Below are 18,813 nucleotides of genomic sequence, written 5' to 3'. Positions count from 1 at the left end.
TCATCGAATTAGTGACAGCTGATCTCTGTTTCTACTCCCGTGACCCTCCACTTGTTCCCAGGCTCAAGGCAGCCACCGCAAGCCATCTCTCCCCCCTGGGTCACGTTCAACATCCTCACCTGCATAGAGTCCATGAGTCTCCCACTGCAGACAAGAATCTGCTGAAACTTCTATTCAAAGAGACCCCTTCCTAAGTGTGTGTGTGAGTTTACATATGTGTATATACATATATAAGCTATATAAAATATATATACATATAAAAACCATATAAAATACACTTATATAACACATCTATATGAGATTTATTAATAGACCGTAATTATACATCACAGCGAGATGTAATACATTCACACATGAACACTGCACATGGTATATTTTCCTTTCCCCTCCCTCCTCTCTCCTCTCTATACATGTTAGGGAGATTGGTAGTGATACCTTTATATATGGACATAGAATTATTTGAAAGGAGACTTAAGGAAGTCTCCTTTATTTTCCCTTTCTCTCTCACTCAATCCCCTTCCACTATTCCACTAGTCTCTCTCCTTATCTGAAGTCTCTTTTGTTTCCAAATATGAGAAAAAGCATATGACCCTTGACTTTCAAAAAATGGCTAATCTCACTTGGCATGATATTTTCCATTTCCACTCATTTTCCTGCAAATGACATAATTTTGTTCTTCTTTAGGGCCGAGTAAAGTTCCACTGTGTATATATATCACACATTCTTTACCCATTCCTCTTTTGATGGACACCCGGATTGGTTCCATAATTTTTATTTGTGAACTGTGCCACTATAAACATGGGTATGCGTGTACTCTAAGTTTTAATTCTTTTAGAAACATACTGAGAAGTGGGATAGCTGGTCATATGGTGGGTTCATTCATAGCCCTTGGAAGAATCTCCAGACTGATCTCTATAATGATTATACTAATTTACTATCCCACTAATAGTGTATAAGCATTTTTATTCCCCACATCTTCACCAGCATTTATTGTTCATATTGTTTATATTCTTGATGGTCGCCACTCTAACTGGAGGGAGACAGAATCTCGGTGTAATTTTGATTTGCGTTTCTTTGATTGCTAAGGATGTTGAACAGTTTATCATATATTTGTTGGCCACTGATATTTCTTCTTTTGAGAAGTGCCTATTTAATTCAATGCCCGTTTTTTAACTGGGTTACTTGTGTTTTTGGTGTTAAGCTCTTTGAGCCCTTCATATATTCTAGCTCAACTGAATTCATATGGAAGGAAGAATGCCTTTCATACCAGGCAGAGGCCACCCGTAGGGAAGTGTTGAAGTGTCAAGTGTCGAAATTCTATAGAGCACATGCAATTGGAATGTATTGTACAGGGTGTTGCTAGACCCTGGAAAACCTTGGACCAGTAATGATCTAGATCCTGAGGATAGAAGACCAACTTGTTCCGGCCATGACTCTCTGTCCCAAAGAGCTGAAACCTCAGAAACCCTGGTTTAGATACCCAAGATCTGTGTTCCATGAAAGCTAAGATGGGAGGGAGAACCACTGGGCCCCAGAACACGATAAAACCTCTGCGGACACATCTAGGTTGATCAGGCACAGTACTCCTGGGTCAGATAAACACCCAAACACTAAGTCATCCTCAAAATTAAGAAACAGAGACCCACACCGATCATAGAGATTTGTCTACAGCATGCGAAGGATCTGGAATCCTCTTTGGTTCTTGGCCTGAATCCTGCCTTTCTCTTTTGAACTTCCAATGAGGAAAATACGTAGGTGATGGTTATGGTGACAAGGCTTGGTTCTAAGCCTGTGAAGCCCACAGTCCTTTGGCCATCAGGACGGGTGGCAACGTTTGTACATACCGTGGTAAGCTCCCATTCGCTGGACATTAATTCAGAGGTCACTGGGGCCGTGGCCTCTGGAGGGCAGCTGCTCTTGAGGAATGAGTTAACAGTTCTTGCAAGAGCAGGTTGTTATTAAAAAGCCAGCCTGACCCACGTGTCTCTTTCATTTTCTGTCTCACTACTTTGGTGTCTTCTTCCTCTACTCTTCTCTTGAGTCCACCAGGAGTCCCTCACCAGAGGCTAGGCCAATGGCGTTGCCCAGTCTTGGACTTACCGCCTCCAACACTGTGATCTAAAAAAAACCTCTTTGCTCTATAAATCAATCCAATTCAGTGGGTTTTTTTTTTTTCTTTTTCTTTTGGTGCTGGGCATTGAACCCAGGGTCTCTCTGGCTCTGAGCTAGATCCCTAGCCCCATTTTACTTTTTTTTATTTTGAAACAGGGTCTCACTAAGTTACTGAGGATCTCGAACAATTGCAAACAGGCCTCGAACCTGGGATCCTCCTGTCTCAGCCCCCCAAGTACTGAGATTGCAGGTAGGCGCCACCACGCCCAGCTTTAATTCTATTCTATTTTATTTTATTTTTTGGTGCTTGGAATGGAACCTAGGGGCATTCTACCTTTGAACTACACCTCAGGCCTATTTTTTTTTATTTTTTATTTTGAAACAGGGTCTCACTGAGTTGCAAAGGGCCTCGCTAAGTAGCCGAGGCTGTCCCAAGAACTGAGATCCTCCTGTCTCAGCCTCCCAAATGCTGGGATTACAAGTGTGCGCCACCACGCCTGGCTCGATTCTATTTTATATAAGGAACTTGAGCATCTATGGGTTTTGTTATCCAAGGAAGAACCAGCCACCCGTGGACATAGAGAGATGACTCTCTTTCCAGTTCAGAGATGACAAAACTGTCACACAGGCGGATCAATCAAAAGCCACAATTAGAATCCTCAGCCCTACCGCGTAGGAGACTGGGGATGACAGGCTTCCTGAGGACTAACAACATCAGTTCCAACCTTGTTTTTGTGACAACCGGTGCAGCATCAAGGAAAAACTAGAAAACAGAGAGATCCGTTCAACTAGAAGCTAAGCTCGTCTGTTTCCCCTTTCCTGTTTCTTTGCCCATCTCAGGCAGCTGAAGGTCAGCTCCCTGGGCTCCCTGTGTCAGCCTGACCCTTTGCAGCCTGCCAGCTGTCAGCCCCCTGCCACGGCATAGGGGAACGCATCCCCACAGCAAGGCTGCCTCCTTTAGCTGAAGGGCCCTCACCCTCCTCCTCCAGAGGGGAGCATCAAGCTCAGAGCTTCATCACAGCCTCCCCCAGCTTCCATCCCCACCCTCCTCCATGCCTGTCTAAGGGCCTGATGGAAGAAATTAAAGAGGAGACAGGAGCTGCCGAGAGCACACAGCTGGATGCGAGCCTTAATCATCAGTCTTTCTCTGTGTTTTGTTCCATCCGCATCAGATCCCCGTCTCGCTGTGTTTCGAGGACCAGAAGTCATTGCCCAGTGGTGCCATCTAAGGCTGCACATCCCCACCCAAGAAAGCGCAAAGTTTGCTCTTAGCACGCTCCTGTTTGCTTAGCCTGTAACTGTCACTCATCCCGACTGTTTGGCTGTAAGGGGGATTGTGAAGGTCATCTGATAGCTGCCCTTACTGCCAAGCACAAAATCCCAGAAGTCAGGATTCCTGGTTGGTGTTTTTTCCTTCGTTCTGCATTTTATGTCTGGCTGATACCTAGGAAAGCTGAGAAGGAGAAAGAGGCTGAGCTCTACAGGGACTTGGAGCCAAAGGGATCTAATGGAATGTTTTTATCTTTTGTTTTATTTGGTTTGGTACTGGAGGCTGAACCCAGGGGCATTCTACCTCTGGGTTATACCCCCAGCCCTATTTACTATATGATGATGATGATGATGATGATGATGATGATGGTGATGTTGTTGTTGTTGTTGTTTTAGACAGGGTCTCCCTAAGTTTCTGGAGTCCTGCTAGGTTACTGAGGTTGTCTTCACACCTGCCACCCTCCTCCTGTCTCAGCCTCCCCAATACTGGGATTATAGGCATGCACCATCACACCTGGCTTCTTTGCATTTTACTAAACATTTAATAATGTATAGTATGCCAGTAGAAAGGCCCACAAGTCATAAACACCCAGCTTGGTTAATTTCGCAAAGCAATCACAACTATATTACCCCCAACTCAAACCAAGAGGTACAACATTCCAAACACCTCCCAGGCTTCACTTTCATTTCCTGACATTTATTTATTTCTGCCACTCCCAGTCCTAAATACTGTTCAGACTTTTTTGTTGGGTTTTTTTTTTTTCTTTTCGGTACTGGAGATGGAACCCAGGGTATTCTACCTTCGAGCTATACCCCCAGTCTTAATTTTTAGACTTTTTTGGTTTTTGAAACAGGGTCTCACAGAGTTGGGAAGAGCCTCCATAAGTAGCTGAGGTTGTCTGCGAACCGTGATCCTCCGGTCTCTACCTCCCAAGTGCTGGGATTACAAGCGTGTGCCACCACGTCCGGCTGTTCAGACTTCTAACACCTAACTTTGATCCACTTTCGAACTTCCTACAAGTAGAATATTAGTGAAAGTCACTCTGTATCTTTGTTCGATGTTACTTTTCAGCTGGTATTGTCAATCTCGCTGTCTGTTTAAAAGTAGCGATTCCTTGCCTCCCTTTCTAACCCGGAAACCTTTTCATTTCTTTTTCTTGTCTTCTTGCTCTGGCTACAGCTGCCAATGCAATATCAAAGTAGTAAGAGAGGTATCTTGTCACATTTCCAGTGTTACAGGGAAAAGCTTTCAATAGTCCATCATTAAAGACAATGCTTACTCTAGGCTTGCGTGGGTGCCTTTTGCCACATTAAGAAAATTTTCTTCTACCTATAATTATCAAGGGTTTTACTCACAAAGGTGTGTGGAAACTTAAGTGGGTTTTCTGTAACTGTTGACATAATCATATCACTTCTTTCTCCTTATTCTGGTAATGTAATCAATTACATTTATTATTTTCAAGTGTTAGATCCAGCTTACATTCCTAGAATCAACTCAAGTTAGTTGTTACGTGTTGTTCTTTAAATATTTTCCTGAAGCCGGGCGTGGTGGCGCACACTTGTAACCCCAGGACTTGGGAGGCTGAGACAGGAGGATCACAGGTTCACAGCCAGCCTCAGCTACTTAGTGAGGTCATCTGCAACTTAGTGAGATCCTGTTTCAAAATAAAAGAATAAAATAGGACTGGAGGGGTAGCTCAGAAGTAGAATGTCCCTGGGTTCCATCCCCAGTACCACAAAAATAAATAAACAATCTCCTTTATTTTATTTGCTATTTTTCTATATAATTCTTAATGATTTTCTATATAATTCTATATTTATTAGATTGTCTTGTCATTTTCCTTTCTCTAGTATTCTAAAGTTACAAAGTACTCATAAAATACGTTAGAGGGTATTTCCTCTTCTTCCACTTGCTGGAAGATTTTGTAAAACACCATATTGTGCCTTCTTTTAGTGTTGAAAGAATTTACTGGTGAAACCACGTAGGGTTTTCTTTGAGGGAGGTTTAAGTGTGAATGGAATTTATTTAATACATATAGAGTCCCTCAGATTTTCTGTATCTTCATCTCTCAGCCAGGATAAGCCTATTCATGTTATCAACAATTTCTGATTTCTTGGCATAAAATTGTTTTATCTTTTAAGTATTTGTTCCATCCGACAATTTGTCTTCTTTCTTATTCTGGATATCAACTTTGCCAGTCTTCTCAAGCAACCTGAAACGTATACCAATCTTATGCATTTGATCTGTTGATTGTATCAGGGTTGTTTTGTGTTCAGGATTACTTTTGTTGTTAATTTGTCTTGTTTGTTTTGTGATTGTTTCATTTTGTGCCGGGAATTGAACCTGCAACCTTCCCGTCTCAGTCTGAACTGGGATTACGGGCGTGTGCCACCATGCCCGGCCTCCATATTATTTTAATTAGTATCTTCATAACAACCATCCCTCAGTGTCCATGAAGGATTGGTCCCAGCACCCCTCAAAGATAACAAAATCTAAAGATGCTCAAGTTTTTTACATAAAATAGCATGCTATTTGATATAACCGACACACATCTTGCTGTATACTTTAAGTCGCCTCTACATTACTCAAAATATCTAACACACTATGAATGCTATGCATATAGTTGTTGCCCTCTCTTATTTAGGGAATAATGACCCAAAGACGTTTATATGTGTTTGGTGCAGATGCAATTGTTTTCTGAACACTTTGGACCCACAGGTGCTTGAACCTATGAACGCCGAGCACATGGTTAGGGAAAGCCCACTTTATGTTGTCTATGTTCACTTATATTCAGTTTTTCTACATTCTTATATTTCAAAATAGATTTCAGAATAGACCTAAGCAGCACATGGTCAGGATTTTAAAACCCAGCCTAAGAGCCGGGCGTGGTGGGCACGCTTGTACTCCCCGCCCTTGGGAGGCTGAGACAAGAGGATCACGCAGGTTCGAAGCCAGCCTCAGCTGGTTTAAGAGACCCTGTCTCCAAATAAAATATAAAATAGGTCTGGGAGTGTAGCCTGGAGGTAGAAGGCTCTGGGTTCCCTCCCTAGTACCATGAAAATAATAATAATAATAATAATAATAATAATATAATAATAATAATAAAAACCAGCCTAACATCATCATTTTTTAGATTCAAATTTTTGTATTTATTGGTGCATTATATTTTTACATCATAATGGGGTATAAAACTTGTGTAGACATAAATGCACACATCACCCATCTTTTAATTATAATGGGTATTTCATTTATGTTATTTTAGATGATAATGATATATTTGAGACTAAATCTATTCGTACCATTTGTTCTAAACATCTCCTACCTATTCTGCTTCCTTTCCTCCCAATTACCGTATTTCATTGAACTAATTGTATGTTTTTATTATTTTAGGCTCTCCTCATTTGGGATCTTCTACATTCTTTTACTGTTCACTTAATCATTACCGTATTAATCATGGTTTTGTTGAAGCTTGTGTCTGCTCATTTCAATATCTGGATCTCCCGTGAGTCAGGGTTTTTATTCCTTGGTTTTAGTCATTTGATATTATCACCTGGTATTCCCAGCAATTATTGGTGATAGTCAGACACAGCAAGCTTTAAAAATGTGCAGATAATGTAAGGGTTTAGACGGTGAGTTTGTTTATCAATGGGAGATTATGTACTTCTGCTTCTCCAAGGCACATACCAATACTGGAGATATCAAGTTGGGCCTCGGTTTCTGTAAGGACTGGATGGTTTGCACTTTGTCTGTGCTCTTAGAGTATAACCTTTGTGTGCATGTGTATAGTACTGGGGATTCAACTCAGGGGCATTATACCTCTGAGCCACACTCCAGCCTTCTTTTATTTTTTAGTTTTTGGGGGATTTATTTGTTTTGTTTGTTTGTTTGTTTGTTTGTTTTTTGAAACAGGGTCTTGCCGTGTTGCTGGGGGGAACACTAAATTGTTGAGGCTAGCCTTAAACCTGTGATCCTCCTGTCTCAGCCTCCCAAGTACTGGGTTTTTATGGGGATTCTCTTGTGATTTTTAAGTATGGCCCTCTGCTTTGGTAATTCTCTCTCTCTCCCCCATTGGGTACAAAAACATCATTGAAAACATGAATCACTAACTTTTCTCTGGTCAATTTCTGAACCCATTGCTTGTGAATTAGTAAATGTCTCAAAGGTAAAAGTGGCATCAAATTTTTGGTTTATTTCTCCTTCTCTTCACTGTAGTGTCTTAGTCCTCACTGTCTTAGTTAACTTAATCTCTATTAACTCTGAAAATATGAAGCTTTAAAAATAATTTTTAAGCCAGGCATAGTGGTCCATGCCTGTAATCTCATTCCTTGGGAGACTGAGACAGGAGGATCACAGGTTCGAGGCCAGGTTCAGCAACTTAGACCCTGTTTGAAAATTTTAAATAATAAAGAAAATAGAGCTGAGGGTATATCTGGGAGGTAGAATACCCCTGGGTTCAATGCCCAGTACCATAAGTAATAATAATAATAATAATAATAATAATAATAACAACAACAACAACAACAACAACAACAAGAATAATTTTCTTAAATCAGGTGTGGTGTCACATGTTTGTAACCCCAGTACTTGGGAGGCTGAGACCAAAGGGTCACAGGTTTGAGGACAGCCTCTGTAACTTAGCAAGACTCTCAGGAATTTAACAAGACTCTGTAACAAAATTTTTAAAAAATGGGCCGGGGGTTCAGAGGTAGAATGTACCTGGATTCAATCCCCATTACTATATATAAGACAATTATAATTGTCTTATTTTTCTGGTGGGTTTCAGTGAGTTGGTCCACAACCAGCTATTATAGCATCACCAAATGCAAAAATCTTGGCAGCTTTGGCTACAATGACTTACAGTGTTCGAAGAAATTAATATTAGCCCACTCATTCTCCCAACAAGAATTCGTGGAGAATCTATTACATATCAGGCACCATGCCCTGTTAGCAGTAATATAATAATCAAAATCAATCGCAACCCAAACGAAGTCTGTCAACTGCCCTGTCTTTGAAAAGAAGCAGATTTGGACAAAGAAAAATAATAATAATTGAAGAAACTAAAACTTCTCCTTTTTTCTTTAGAATTGTATTGGTACTTCACGGTTACACATCATAATGAGATTCGAGGGGATACATTTATATACCCATACGGCATCTCTGGCGTGGCTCCCTCCCAACCCCATCCTGCCGGCCCTCCGCCTTCCCCATGCATCTAGTAAGGTTGATAGTGACACCTTCATATATGGACAGAATCTTATTTGTTCTGTCTCCTTCCTTAAAAGCCTCCTTCCCCTCCTCTCCCCCAAGTCCCGTCCTCTGTTCTCCTGGTCTCATTCCTTACTATTCACGGAGTTCCTCTCCTTTCCTGGTTGTCTCTCTACCTTCCCATATGAGACAAAAAATACGGCCCTTGACTTTCTGAGATTGGCTGATCTCACTCAGCATAATGTTCTTTAGTTTCATCCATTTTCTTGCAAATGACTAGAGACTTCTATGTAAAGGGCTCTATGGGGCGCATCAAAGGGAGAGCTGTGGGACAAGAGAGAGAGCTCCCGAAGACTTGGACAAAGGAGTATCGATTTAACCAGAGCTTGAAAGATAAGCATAACAAGAAAATAAGAAAAAAAAATGGAGCTGCATAAAGTATGCAGGATCAGGAAGCAATGTGAATATTTTGAAAGAGGAATCTAGGTTTTATGCAAAGTAATGCTACGTGTGATCATGAGGGACCAGATTGGTAGCCGCAATATGGACAGATGTGTCTGTCACGCAGATGAATCTGAGCAGTTCTCTATCAGTGATAAAGAACCGTTCAATGACCATATTTCTTCTAAAATAAGAAAGAAAGCCGTGAGAACCAACAACTCATGAAGGCAGATGAGTCTGAAGTTAGAGGATTTGTTTGAAGTTAGGGGGTTGGAAAAGAGCTCTGAGAGTGGTGGTCTTCATTTCTTCACTGAGAACAGATACTGGAACATTGGCTCGTCAAAGCAGAGAGAGATGACAGAAAACTGTGAAGAGTAAATATTTGGAACCATCCCTGTACTGCATAGGAAGGGAAACTGAGTAGAGATGAGTACGTGGATGGCTGACCTGCAAAGGGTAACTGTGTCCATCCTGGCCCTTGGTTATAGTTCTGATTTTGCAGAGTCAATCATTACCTAAGTCAGTTTTCAAAATGGTGCTCGTAGCCAGGCGTGGTGGCGCACGCTTGTAATCCCCGCGCTTGGGAGACTGAGACAGGAGGATTGCGTAGGTTCAAAGCCAGCCTCAGCTACTGAGTGAGGCTCTCAGCAACTTAGTGAGACCCTGTTTCCAAATAAAATATAAAAAAATAGGTCTGGGAGTATAGCCCAGAGGTAGAAAGCCTCTGGATTCCATCCCCAGTACCACCAAAAAAAAAAAAAAAAAGAAAGAAAGAAAGAAAGAAAAAGAAAAAAAAAGAAAGAAAAACAGAAAAAGAAAAAGAAAAAAATGATACTCATAGAACTGAAATAGAGCAGAGAAACCACCTCCCAACTCGCTGTGGTGATTCAAACTGGAATGGTTAAAAATTATAAGCACTAACATCAGGAAGACCTAGCTTCAAAACTCTGTGGCTTTGCTGGGCGTGGTGGCGCACGCTTGTAATCCCCACGCTTGGGAGGCAGAGACAGGAGGATCGCGCAGGTTCGAAGCCAGCCGCGCGCTGGCTTAGGAGACCCTGTTTCTAAATAAAAATATAAAAATAGGTCTGGGAGTGTAGCCCAGAGGTAGAAGGGCTTCCAGGAACCCCAGTACCACCAAAAAAAAAAAAAAAAAAAAAAAAAAAAAAACAACTCTGTGGCTTTGATATAAGGCCGCTTAGTTTCCATCTTTCTGAATCGCAATCTCTGCATCATACAAAATGGCTGTGTTAAAAAATTAATTCATAAGATCATCACGACACTTAAAGGAGCTTTGTCTTGAAAAGCATCTTGTTCATAGCATCATGGGTTCCAAAATAATCCTTGCTGTTATAGCTTTTATTTTTTTAATGATGAGCAAAAAAAAAAACAACAACAATAATTGTAACTTACTAAGTATGTGAGATGACCATAACTTTAGGCATATTGATTTGAATAATTTCAATGACTCCAGAAAGTCAATATTGTTATTTCTGTTTGAAGAGTGAACAAACCGAGGCCCAGAGATGGTGCACGCCTTGCTTACCCCAGATTAAACAAAATGTTCCAGAAAGTTCCTTCAGCTGTTGTACTTCTGAATTGCTATTAATGTTATTTTCTGTGTCTGTTCTCCTTAAAGGGCATTCTTTTCTCCTCTGTGGAATGTGTGAAATCCACACAGGACCTAGTAAAACTCTATGTGCATGAAGCAAATCGGGTTTATCGGGATAAGATGGTAGAAGAAAAAGACTTTGAACTTTTTGACAAAATCCAGATGGAAGTACTCAAGAAAATTTTTGATGTAAGTATTGGCCGGTGGACTTTTTTCTAACATTCAAAAAATAATGATAATTATGTAGATGATGACCCAAATGATACCATCTAGTTTATTAGTAGGGAAAAAGTCAGAGATAAGGTGAAGGGGAAAAAAAAAGCCTATCATTATTTTGCCTGGACCAAAAAAATAAAAAATGGAGGGACCAGAATGGACACAAATTAATCACAGATCTCAGCATTGAGAAGATCCACAGGGATCAGCAGACCCAAGTGCTGATACGATGCTAAGTCCCCTCAGTAGCACCTCTTGAGTTGGTCATCCAAGAGGGTAGCCCAACATCCCTGGAAATTCACCGGCTCATCTTTCCCATGGTTGCCATCTTGGAAGTGCCAATAACTGGATATTTGGAATCATTCTGAAATTTGGAGTACTTTTGACGATTGTAGATTTATTCTGATAATGACTTAAAATGTATTTTCCTAACTTCTGATTTTAAGGTCTACATGACAAATATCCAAATATTTTAAGAACATTTATCTTGCCCTACCAAGTTTTCTCCAGACCAAAGACCCCCAATCCTTTTAGCTATTTCTGGTATGTGTTTGTTTCAAACTTAACCAAAAGCAAGATCATTGTTCTCCATTTCTTATACATTATAGTTCTATTACTGTGTTTCCCAAAACTGCTAAAAGTGATAAAAATGAGTAGATAAAATGTGCCCCATAGTGTCTCTGTCTTGGAGATTCACAGTGCACTTGGCACAATCCAAAAATAACCCTAATCCCTATACTATTTTGCAGATGTATTAGACCCTAACCTTATTTCCCTTCATAAAACCTATTCATAACTGACAGGATTATTGGTCCATAGACCCTGCCTTGGGAAGCAATGGTGTATTAACCAGAGATTCTATTACACTTCTCAGCGTCAAAATTACTCCACAACTATCATTGAGCCTTCTATTGGCCAAAGCCTCCACATTTTCCATATACATTGCTGATTTGCCCCTTCTCAAACTTAGAAATAATAAAACCAAGGAGGGCATGGTGGTGCATGCTTGTAATCCCAGCATTCTGAAGGCTGAGACCAGAGGATCGTGTTGCACAGACAGCCTCAGCTACTTAGCAAGGCCCTTCACAACTCAGTGAGACCCTGTTTCAAAAATTTAAAAAAAGACTAAAAAATTGAGCTGGGGGTGTAGCTAGGAGGTAGAATTCTCCTGGGTTCCATCCCCAGTACTGCAAAAAAAAAAAAAAGAAATGATAAAACCTTGGAAATAATGGCACTATTCAATACATACATTCACTGTATTAGTCTCTTTCCTGTTGCTATAACAAAATACCTGAGGTGGGGTGATTTATAAAGAAAAGGGGTTTACATAGATCACAGTGTTGAGGACTGAAGTCCAAGACTGGGCAACACCATTAATTGAGCTTCTGGTGAGAGACTCATCCCAATGGCAGAAGAGAATATAAAAGAGACCATGTGGCAAGAGAGAAAATGAAAGAGATATCTGGGTCAGCCTTGGTCTTTAACAACAACCCACTCTTTTTTTTTTTTATTGGTGCACTGTATTCATACATCATAGTAGGATACATACTTTTGTAGACATACATGCACACTTTTCCCAGTCAGCCCCCACCCAATCCCCACCCCATTCTCTCCCTATCCCTCCCTCCCATGCTTGGCTTAGTAGTTGACATCTAGTATTATGGCAATTTATCTAAAATTAAAGATGATAATCTCACATAACAGTTTCATTTGTCTGATACCAAGCTTTTGATGACTTAAAGATAACATTTCAATATTTCTTTTTGCTTTCTTTCTTACCAGAGAATCTATTTTTTCTATTTTTTAGGTGAAACTATCATATATTTATATATTTATTTTTCAGAAAAAAATCTATCCTAATATGGAATATGGAGTCTAGGTACCCAAAACGATCTTGAAAAAGAACAAAGCTAGAAGATATATATTTTCTGATTTCAAACCATATAAAGCTACAATAATTGAAACAGTGTAGTACTATTCTAAAGGCAGATATATAAACCATTGGAGTTAAATAAAAGCCTAGAGCTAAATTCTTTCCTATATTGTCAAGTTATTTTTGACAAGGTTTCCACGAACATTTGGTGGTGGAAATGATAATCTTTTAACTAAATATTGTTAAAAAATAATAATTACATGGAAAAGAATAAAATTGGACCCTTACCTAATCCCATATACAAATATTAACTCAGAATAGATAATAGACCTAAATATAAATCTTAAGACTATAAACTTTTAGGAGAAAATCTGGGTCATAAAACCTCACAACATTGAAATTGGCAGTGATTTCTTGGTTATGATTTCAATGGCACAGGCAACAGAGGAGTATACAGACTCCCTAAAAAATAAAAAAAAAATTGTATATCCAAAGACAATGTAAACAGAGTTAACAGTTACTAATAGAATGGGATAAAATATTTCCAATTGCTATATCTGAAGGTATATTAATATTCCAACTAGAAATCCTAAAAATTAACAACAATAAAGGCAAACAATACCATTTAGAGATAGGTAAAAGACTAACATAAATAATGAATCTCCACAGATAACCAATCTTAATTGTCTGTTGGATGGAAACTCTTGTTTCTCTGGTTCTGGTGTGTGTTACCTATTTCTTCTTTGTAGTTAATCTCTTTGAGTATTTTCTCTAGTGCTGGTTTTAAAGACATAAATTCCTTCAGTTTCTGTTTGTCATGGAAGCTTCTTATTTTTCCATCTAATTTGATATAAAGTTTTGCTGGGTAGGAAATTTTTGGCTGGATGTTGTTTTCTTTCAGAGTTTGGAATATGTTACTCCAAGCCCTTCTGGCTCTCATGACTTGGTTTGGGAAGTCTGGAGTGATTCTAATTGGTTTGCCTCTGAATGTCACTTGGCCCTTTGTTTTTGTTGCCTTTAAGATTCTCTGCTTGGCTTCCACATTGGTCATTTTGACAATTATGTGGCGTGGGGATCCTCTTCTCCGATCCTGTCTAAAGGGAGTTCTATAAGTTTCCTGGACCTTTGTATCAACCTCTTGCTCTATGTTTGGAAAATTTTCTGCTATTACTTCTTTGAAGAGATTGTTGATCCCTTTGGTTTCACTTTCTTTTCCCTCCTCTATTCCAATTATTCTTAGGTTAGCTCTCTTAAAATGGGCCCATATTTCTTCAATATCAGATTCCTGCTGTCGGATATTTTTTTCTAGATTAGAAACTATGAGTTCATTTTTGGATTGCTCATCTTCTAAGAGCGAGATTCTGTTCTCCATGTGTTCTAATCGGTTGTTTGTGCTTTGAATTGAGGCCTTTACTTCATTAATTGCATCCTTTATCTCTTTTTGGCTCTCTCTGAGTTCTTTTCGAAGCACCTCTATTATTTCTACAGTTATTTTCCTGATTTGATCTTCTAGAAATCTCTGATTTTCTGTTTTATCGGGTTCTGATGTTGTGGGGTTGTGGGCATTAATTGCTCCAGTATTATTCCTCTTTCCCATGATTTCGGAAGTTTGTGCCTTCTCTGGGTTCTTCCCTTGGGTTACTATGACTTCCCTTAAGGTGTTCTGGATCTCAAGTCAGTAGTATCTCGGACCCCACTACTCCTTTACTGGGTTTTATCACAGAGTCTCCGACCCAGAGAGTCGATAGAGGCTGCTTTAGACTGTGGGGGGTGCCAGGTTACACGTTTTCCTATGGTGTGATATCTCTGCCACCGCCCCTCCCCCACTGGGTCAAATCCCAGGGAGTACAGTACTGGGATTTCTCCTCTGTGGCCCGCAATTTGACTCACTGTTCTTGAGTACGCAGATGTAGCTGTACTGGCCTCGCTGAATTCGCTGCTGCTGCTGCCGGTGGCAATATGGCGCCGCTGCTACGCCCTCGGCTATGGGGCTGGCGTTTTTCTTCTTGATTTTGATTTCTACTCTGAATCCCTGCAGCGTGTGCTGAGCTCGGCCACTGGGAGCTTTAGATGCTCTCTGCGCGGAGAAATCCCGCCTAGCTGTTCCACAGTGGCTCACCTCGGCTTGCTGTGGCCGTCCTGTGAATTCGCCGGTGCCTCCGGCAGTATGGCGCTGCTGCCGCGTCTGCAGCGTCCTTGGGCGCGAGGCCGGTGTATCTCCTCTGTGGCTCTGTTCTCAGTCCGCTTTCTCTCTGGAGCCTGGTGATTTTTTGTTTCACTGGTGATGGTGTTTTCTGGCTATGAAAGGTGCTGATTTTGTGGTAATGGAGATTTGTTGTTAGCGGGGCTCTTAAGCCCCGCTTTTCTCGGTCGCCATCTTCCCGGAAGTCAACAACCCACTCTTGAAGAACTGGCAACTCATTCCACGAAAGCAACATCAATTCCTTCAGAGGGCAGGGACCCCAGTAGCTCAATCAACTTCTAGTAGGCTCCGCCTCTTAAAGGTCCCACCTCTTACCAGGCCATGCTGGAGCCTTGCTTCCGACACATGAACCTTTGGGGACAAACTACATCAAAACCATAGCACTTAGTTGGTTTGGTTTTTTGTGCCATATTGTTTCCTGATAAGATCCTGGATCTAACTCTAATCTCTTTACGGCGTATCCCAGCCTTATCTGGCAGTCTTTTAAGTGGTCAGACAGAATTTTGAGTAACATTTTTCAGTTCATCTTTTTTAATAAGCCAAAGGCCCTGAATTTTTCCACTTCTCTCGTAATTTTGATTGGCCCTGATGTTCAGAACTTTCACATCTCAGATGCCTCCCCCCTCGGAGCTTTGCAGAGTTCACCAATTTATGCATTCGTCGCTAGCTCTGCAAATACAACTTGATTGCCTTTGTAAGTTGGTCTTCACACCAGCACTTTAAAGCAACAACACTGGGTGTTTGAAGTAAGGCTCTGTAAGCAGGTTTGTATACGGAGGGCGTATCCTTTTGATCATAGACCCAGATATAATTGATACAGCCATTATCCATACCCTGACAACATTTGAAATGTCAGCCCGAAGCATGCTTGCCTGCACCGGTCTTGGTATTAGTATCAAGGAAAAGTTGCTAGATTTTTGCCCCCAAAGTGACATGATCCTGTTTCTACCATCAAAAGCTTGAAGGTCTCTGATGCGTGTCCCTGGGTGATACCGCTGCACCATTAATGAAGCTTTGATTCGCTGTGTTGACTGGTTTTTCTCTCCCTCCCTCTCTCTTCTCTGCTGCACGGCTCTGATCAGAAAATTGGAGACTTGTTTTCTTCATCAAAGACTGTTTCAGAGAGTGTTTCTCAAAGAGCAATGCTTTTGTCTCTCCTCTGCTAGACCTGAATGTCACTGACACCCTGACACCGTGAGAGCTCACTCCGGGATGTCGGTCCATCCTCACGCAGTAGAAAGCCATTCCCACTTGACTTTACTATCACTTTGCCATTTGCTTTCCCAAACTCACAAAAGTAACTCCCTGTGCATTGCATTTACATCTTATCCAAATTCCTGAGCATTGTTCCAACAAAGAGAGAATGCTTCAAGGATTTTTCTATGAAAAATTTTTTCCTGAAACCACTTTCAAACTCCTGTATAATAACTCTTTGGTAGTAACTCTCTCTAGTCTTTATTCTTATACCTACACAGCCATCTTGGTTTCTCTTTATATGTGACCATCGTCCCTACCCTCCCTACATTAGGGTTTGGGGATCCCGTTAGGCTGATTCTATAGTGACTTATGCCCTGGGAAGTGTCCATGCTAGAGAAAAGCCCAGCAAAGTCTTGTCGTCTGAACTTCAGGAGAAAAAAAATGACGGAAAAAACATTAACCTGTGTGTGTGTGTGTGTGTGTGTGTGTGTGTGTGTGTGTGTGTGTTACTGGGGATGGAAGCCAGAGGCATTCTACCTCTGAATGACACCCCCAGCCCTATTTTTTAGTCTTTATTCTGAAACAGGGTCTCACTGACTTGCAAAGGGCCTCAGTAAGTAGCTGAGGCTGTCCTCAAACCACGATCTTTCTGTCTCAGCTTCCCAAATGCTGGGATTACAATCATGTGCCACCACGATTCTCTTCAATACCTCTTCAATACCTAGAACAAGGTCATATCTTTGAGCTATATTAAGTATTTACTCAACATGGTAGCACTTTTCTTGTGGGTAAAATTTGACACACAATAAGTGTGAATCCATAAGAGAAAAATTTTATAAATAGAGGATTCTACTTTAACCCCCCCTTTTTTTTGGTGGTACTGGGGTTCCTGGAAACCCTTCTACCTCCGGGATACACTCCCAAACCTATTTTTATACTTTTTATTTGGAAACAGGGTCTCCTAACCCAGCGCGGCTAGCTTTGAACCTGCGCGATCCTCCTGTCTCCTCCTCCCAAGCACGGGGATAACAAGCATGTGCCACCACGCCCGGCTACTTTAAGTCCTTTTAAGAGTATCCATAGATACTCTATAGATGGAACCAATCACCTAAGAATGCTTAATAAGGCACACGGTTCAGAAACGAAGCCCTCTGGACAGGACCTATGCAGTCGGGGCTGGCAACCTATGGGTGTGAAATCCCACAAGGAACAGAAAAGATTGTTTCATAATTCTGTGGGTCAGGGAACAAGACAGATCAGAATGATTGAAGGGAAGAAAAGCCATCGGACCATGACTCCCCTACATTCAACATTGGTGAAAACACCCTGCTTAGAAAAACCTGTCCACACATCCTCATTCCCCCTCTTCTGATCACAACCACACTCTCACTGTGCTAATAAGGAAGAGGGAAACTCTCTAAAGCACATGATGTACTTAAAAAGCATATCAAAGTCAGTCATTAAGCCAAGCATGGGAAGGAGGGATGGGGAGGGAATGGGGCAGGAATTGGATAAGGGCTAATCGGATGACGTGTGCATGTATGTCTCCACCATCTTTTATCCCATTAAGATGTATGACTACAGTGCACCAATAAAAAATTTTAAAAAGGAAAGAAGCCACCTCCAGCCTTCCATTCCCATCCGTGGTCCCCAAAGAATAATGAACACCACCCATGGCTTCATGGAGCTGGTAAATAAATGTTGAACATCGACTTTACTTCTCAAGAGAGAGAAAGAATTGGCGGTAGGGCTGATTCTTCATTTTCGTGGGGGCGCACAGAGAGAAGCAGCCATCCGCTGTCTTCAATCTGTGTGGAGCCAGCAACTGGGAGATAGATGGGGAGGAAGGTCCTCATTCCTATCCTCCTCGCCAGGATGCTGGGGAGACCCTGGAGCAGACCCGGAGCCTGAATGTGTACTGCCACTTTGCAAATGGTGTCGGGGAGCCCAAGTACATGCCCGTGCCATCGTGGGAACACCTGGCGCAGACCCTGGCGGAAGCCTTGGAAAACCACAACGAGGTCAACCCGGTGATGGACCTGGCTCTCTTTGAGGACGCCATGCACCACGTGTAAGCACACACCGCATCCAGTTTTTCCTCACTCGCTTCCAGGTCCTAGTGTCAGGGGTCTCTCCGGGCTATTCCAGGACACTTTTATAAAGCCAAAAAAAGTTAAGCTACTTCTGCCACAGGCAAGGAGCTGCAGTTTCCACCACTGGCCCTAGGGGGCGACAGAAGGCTGAACTCGGGCAGAAATGGACTTATTTTCTCGTCTGCCATTTACCTGGGTGTGCTCGCAGGGATACCACAAGATGCAAGTTCATAAAAGAGGGTTATTGGGACAACGTAAGATCTCTACCTACACTCTGGTCAAAGGACATGTGTGTGTGTGTGTGTGTGTGTGTGTGTGTGTGTGTGTGTAGGGGGCGGGAGGACTGAGCGTTGAACCCAGGGAGGTTCTATCTCAGAGCTATATCCCCAGCCTTTTCTCTTTTTTTTAATTTTGTTTGTTTGTATATTGGTACTTGAGATGGATCCAGAGGTATCCTACCTCTGAGCTACAGCCCTCACTCTTTCTTTCCTTCCTTCTTTCTTTCTTTCTTTATTTATTTATGTGTGGTACTGGAGGTGGAAACCCAGGGGCTTTTCTACCTCCAGGCTACACTCCCAGACCTATTTTATAC

General features: G+C 41.5%; 1 protein-coding gene across 1 annotated transcript in view; it reads left to right on the top strand.

The window, feature by feature from the left end:
• The window catches only part of DNAH9 (dynein axonemal heavy chain 9), a gene marked incomplete at both ends in the record, with an annotated part of 402,526 nt that overhangs the window by 235,108 nt on the left and 148,605 nt on the right, over positions 1-18,813 (top strand). Inside the window, 2 exons of the mRNA XM_080712788.1 lie at positions 10,667-10,828; positions 18,003-18,199. Coding sequence (XP_080568914.1) covers positions 10,667-10,828; positions 18,003-18,199 — 359 coding nt within the window. The remainder of the gene's footprint in view (positions 1-10,666; positions 10,829-18,002; positions 18,200-18,813) is intronic.

The sequence above is a fragment of the Muscardinus avellanarius genome, assembly GCF_963383645.1.
Source record: "Muscardinus avellanarius genome assembly, chromosome: 16".
In the NCBI taxonomy this organism is placed as follows: Eukaryota; Metazoa; Chordata; class Mammalia; order Rodentia; family Gliridae; genus Muscardinus; species Muscardinus avellanarius.
The sequence above is the reverse complement of the archived record's forward strand: the minus strand, read 5'-3'. Positions and strand labels throughout refer to the sequence as shown.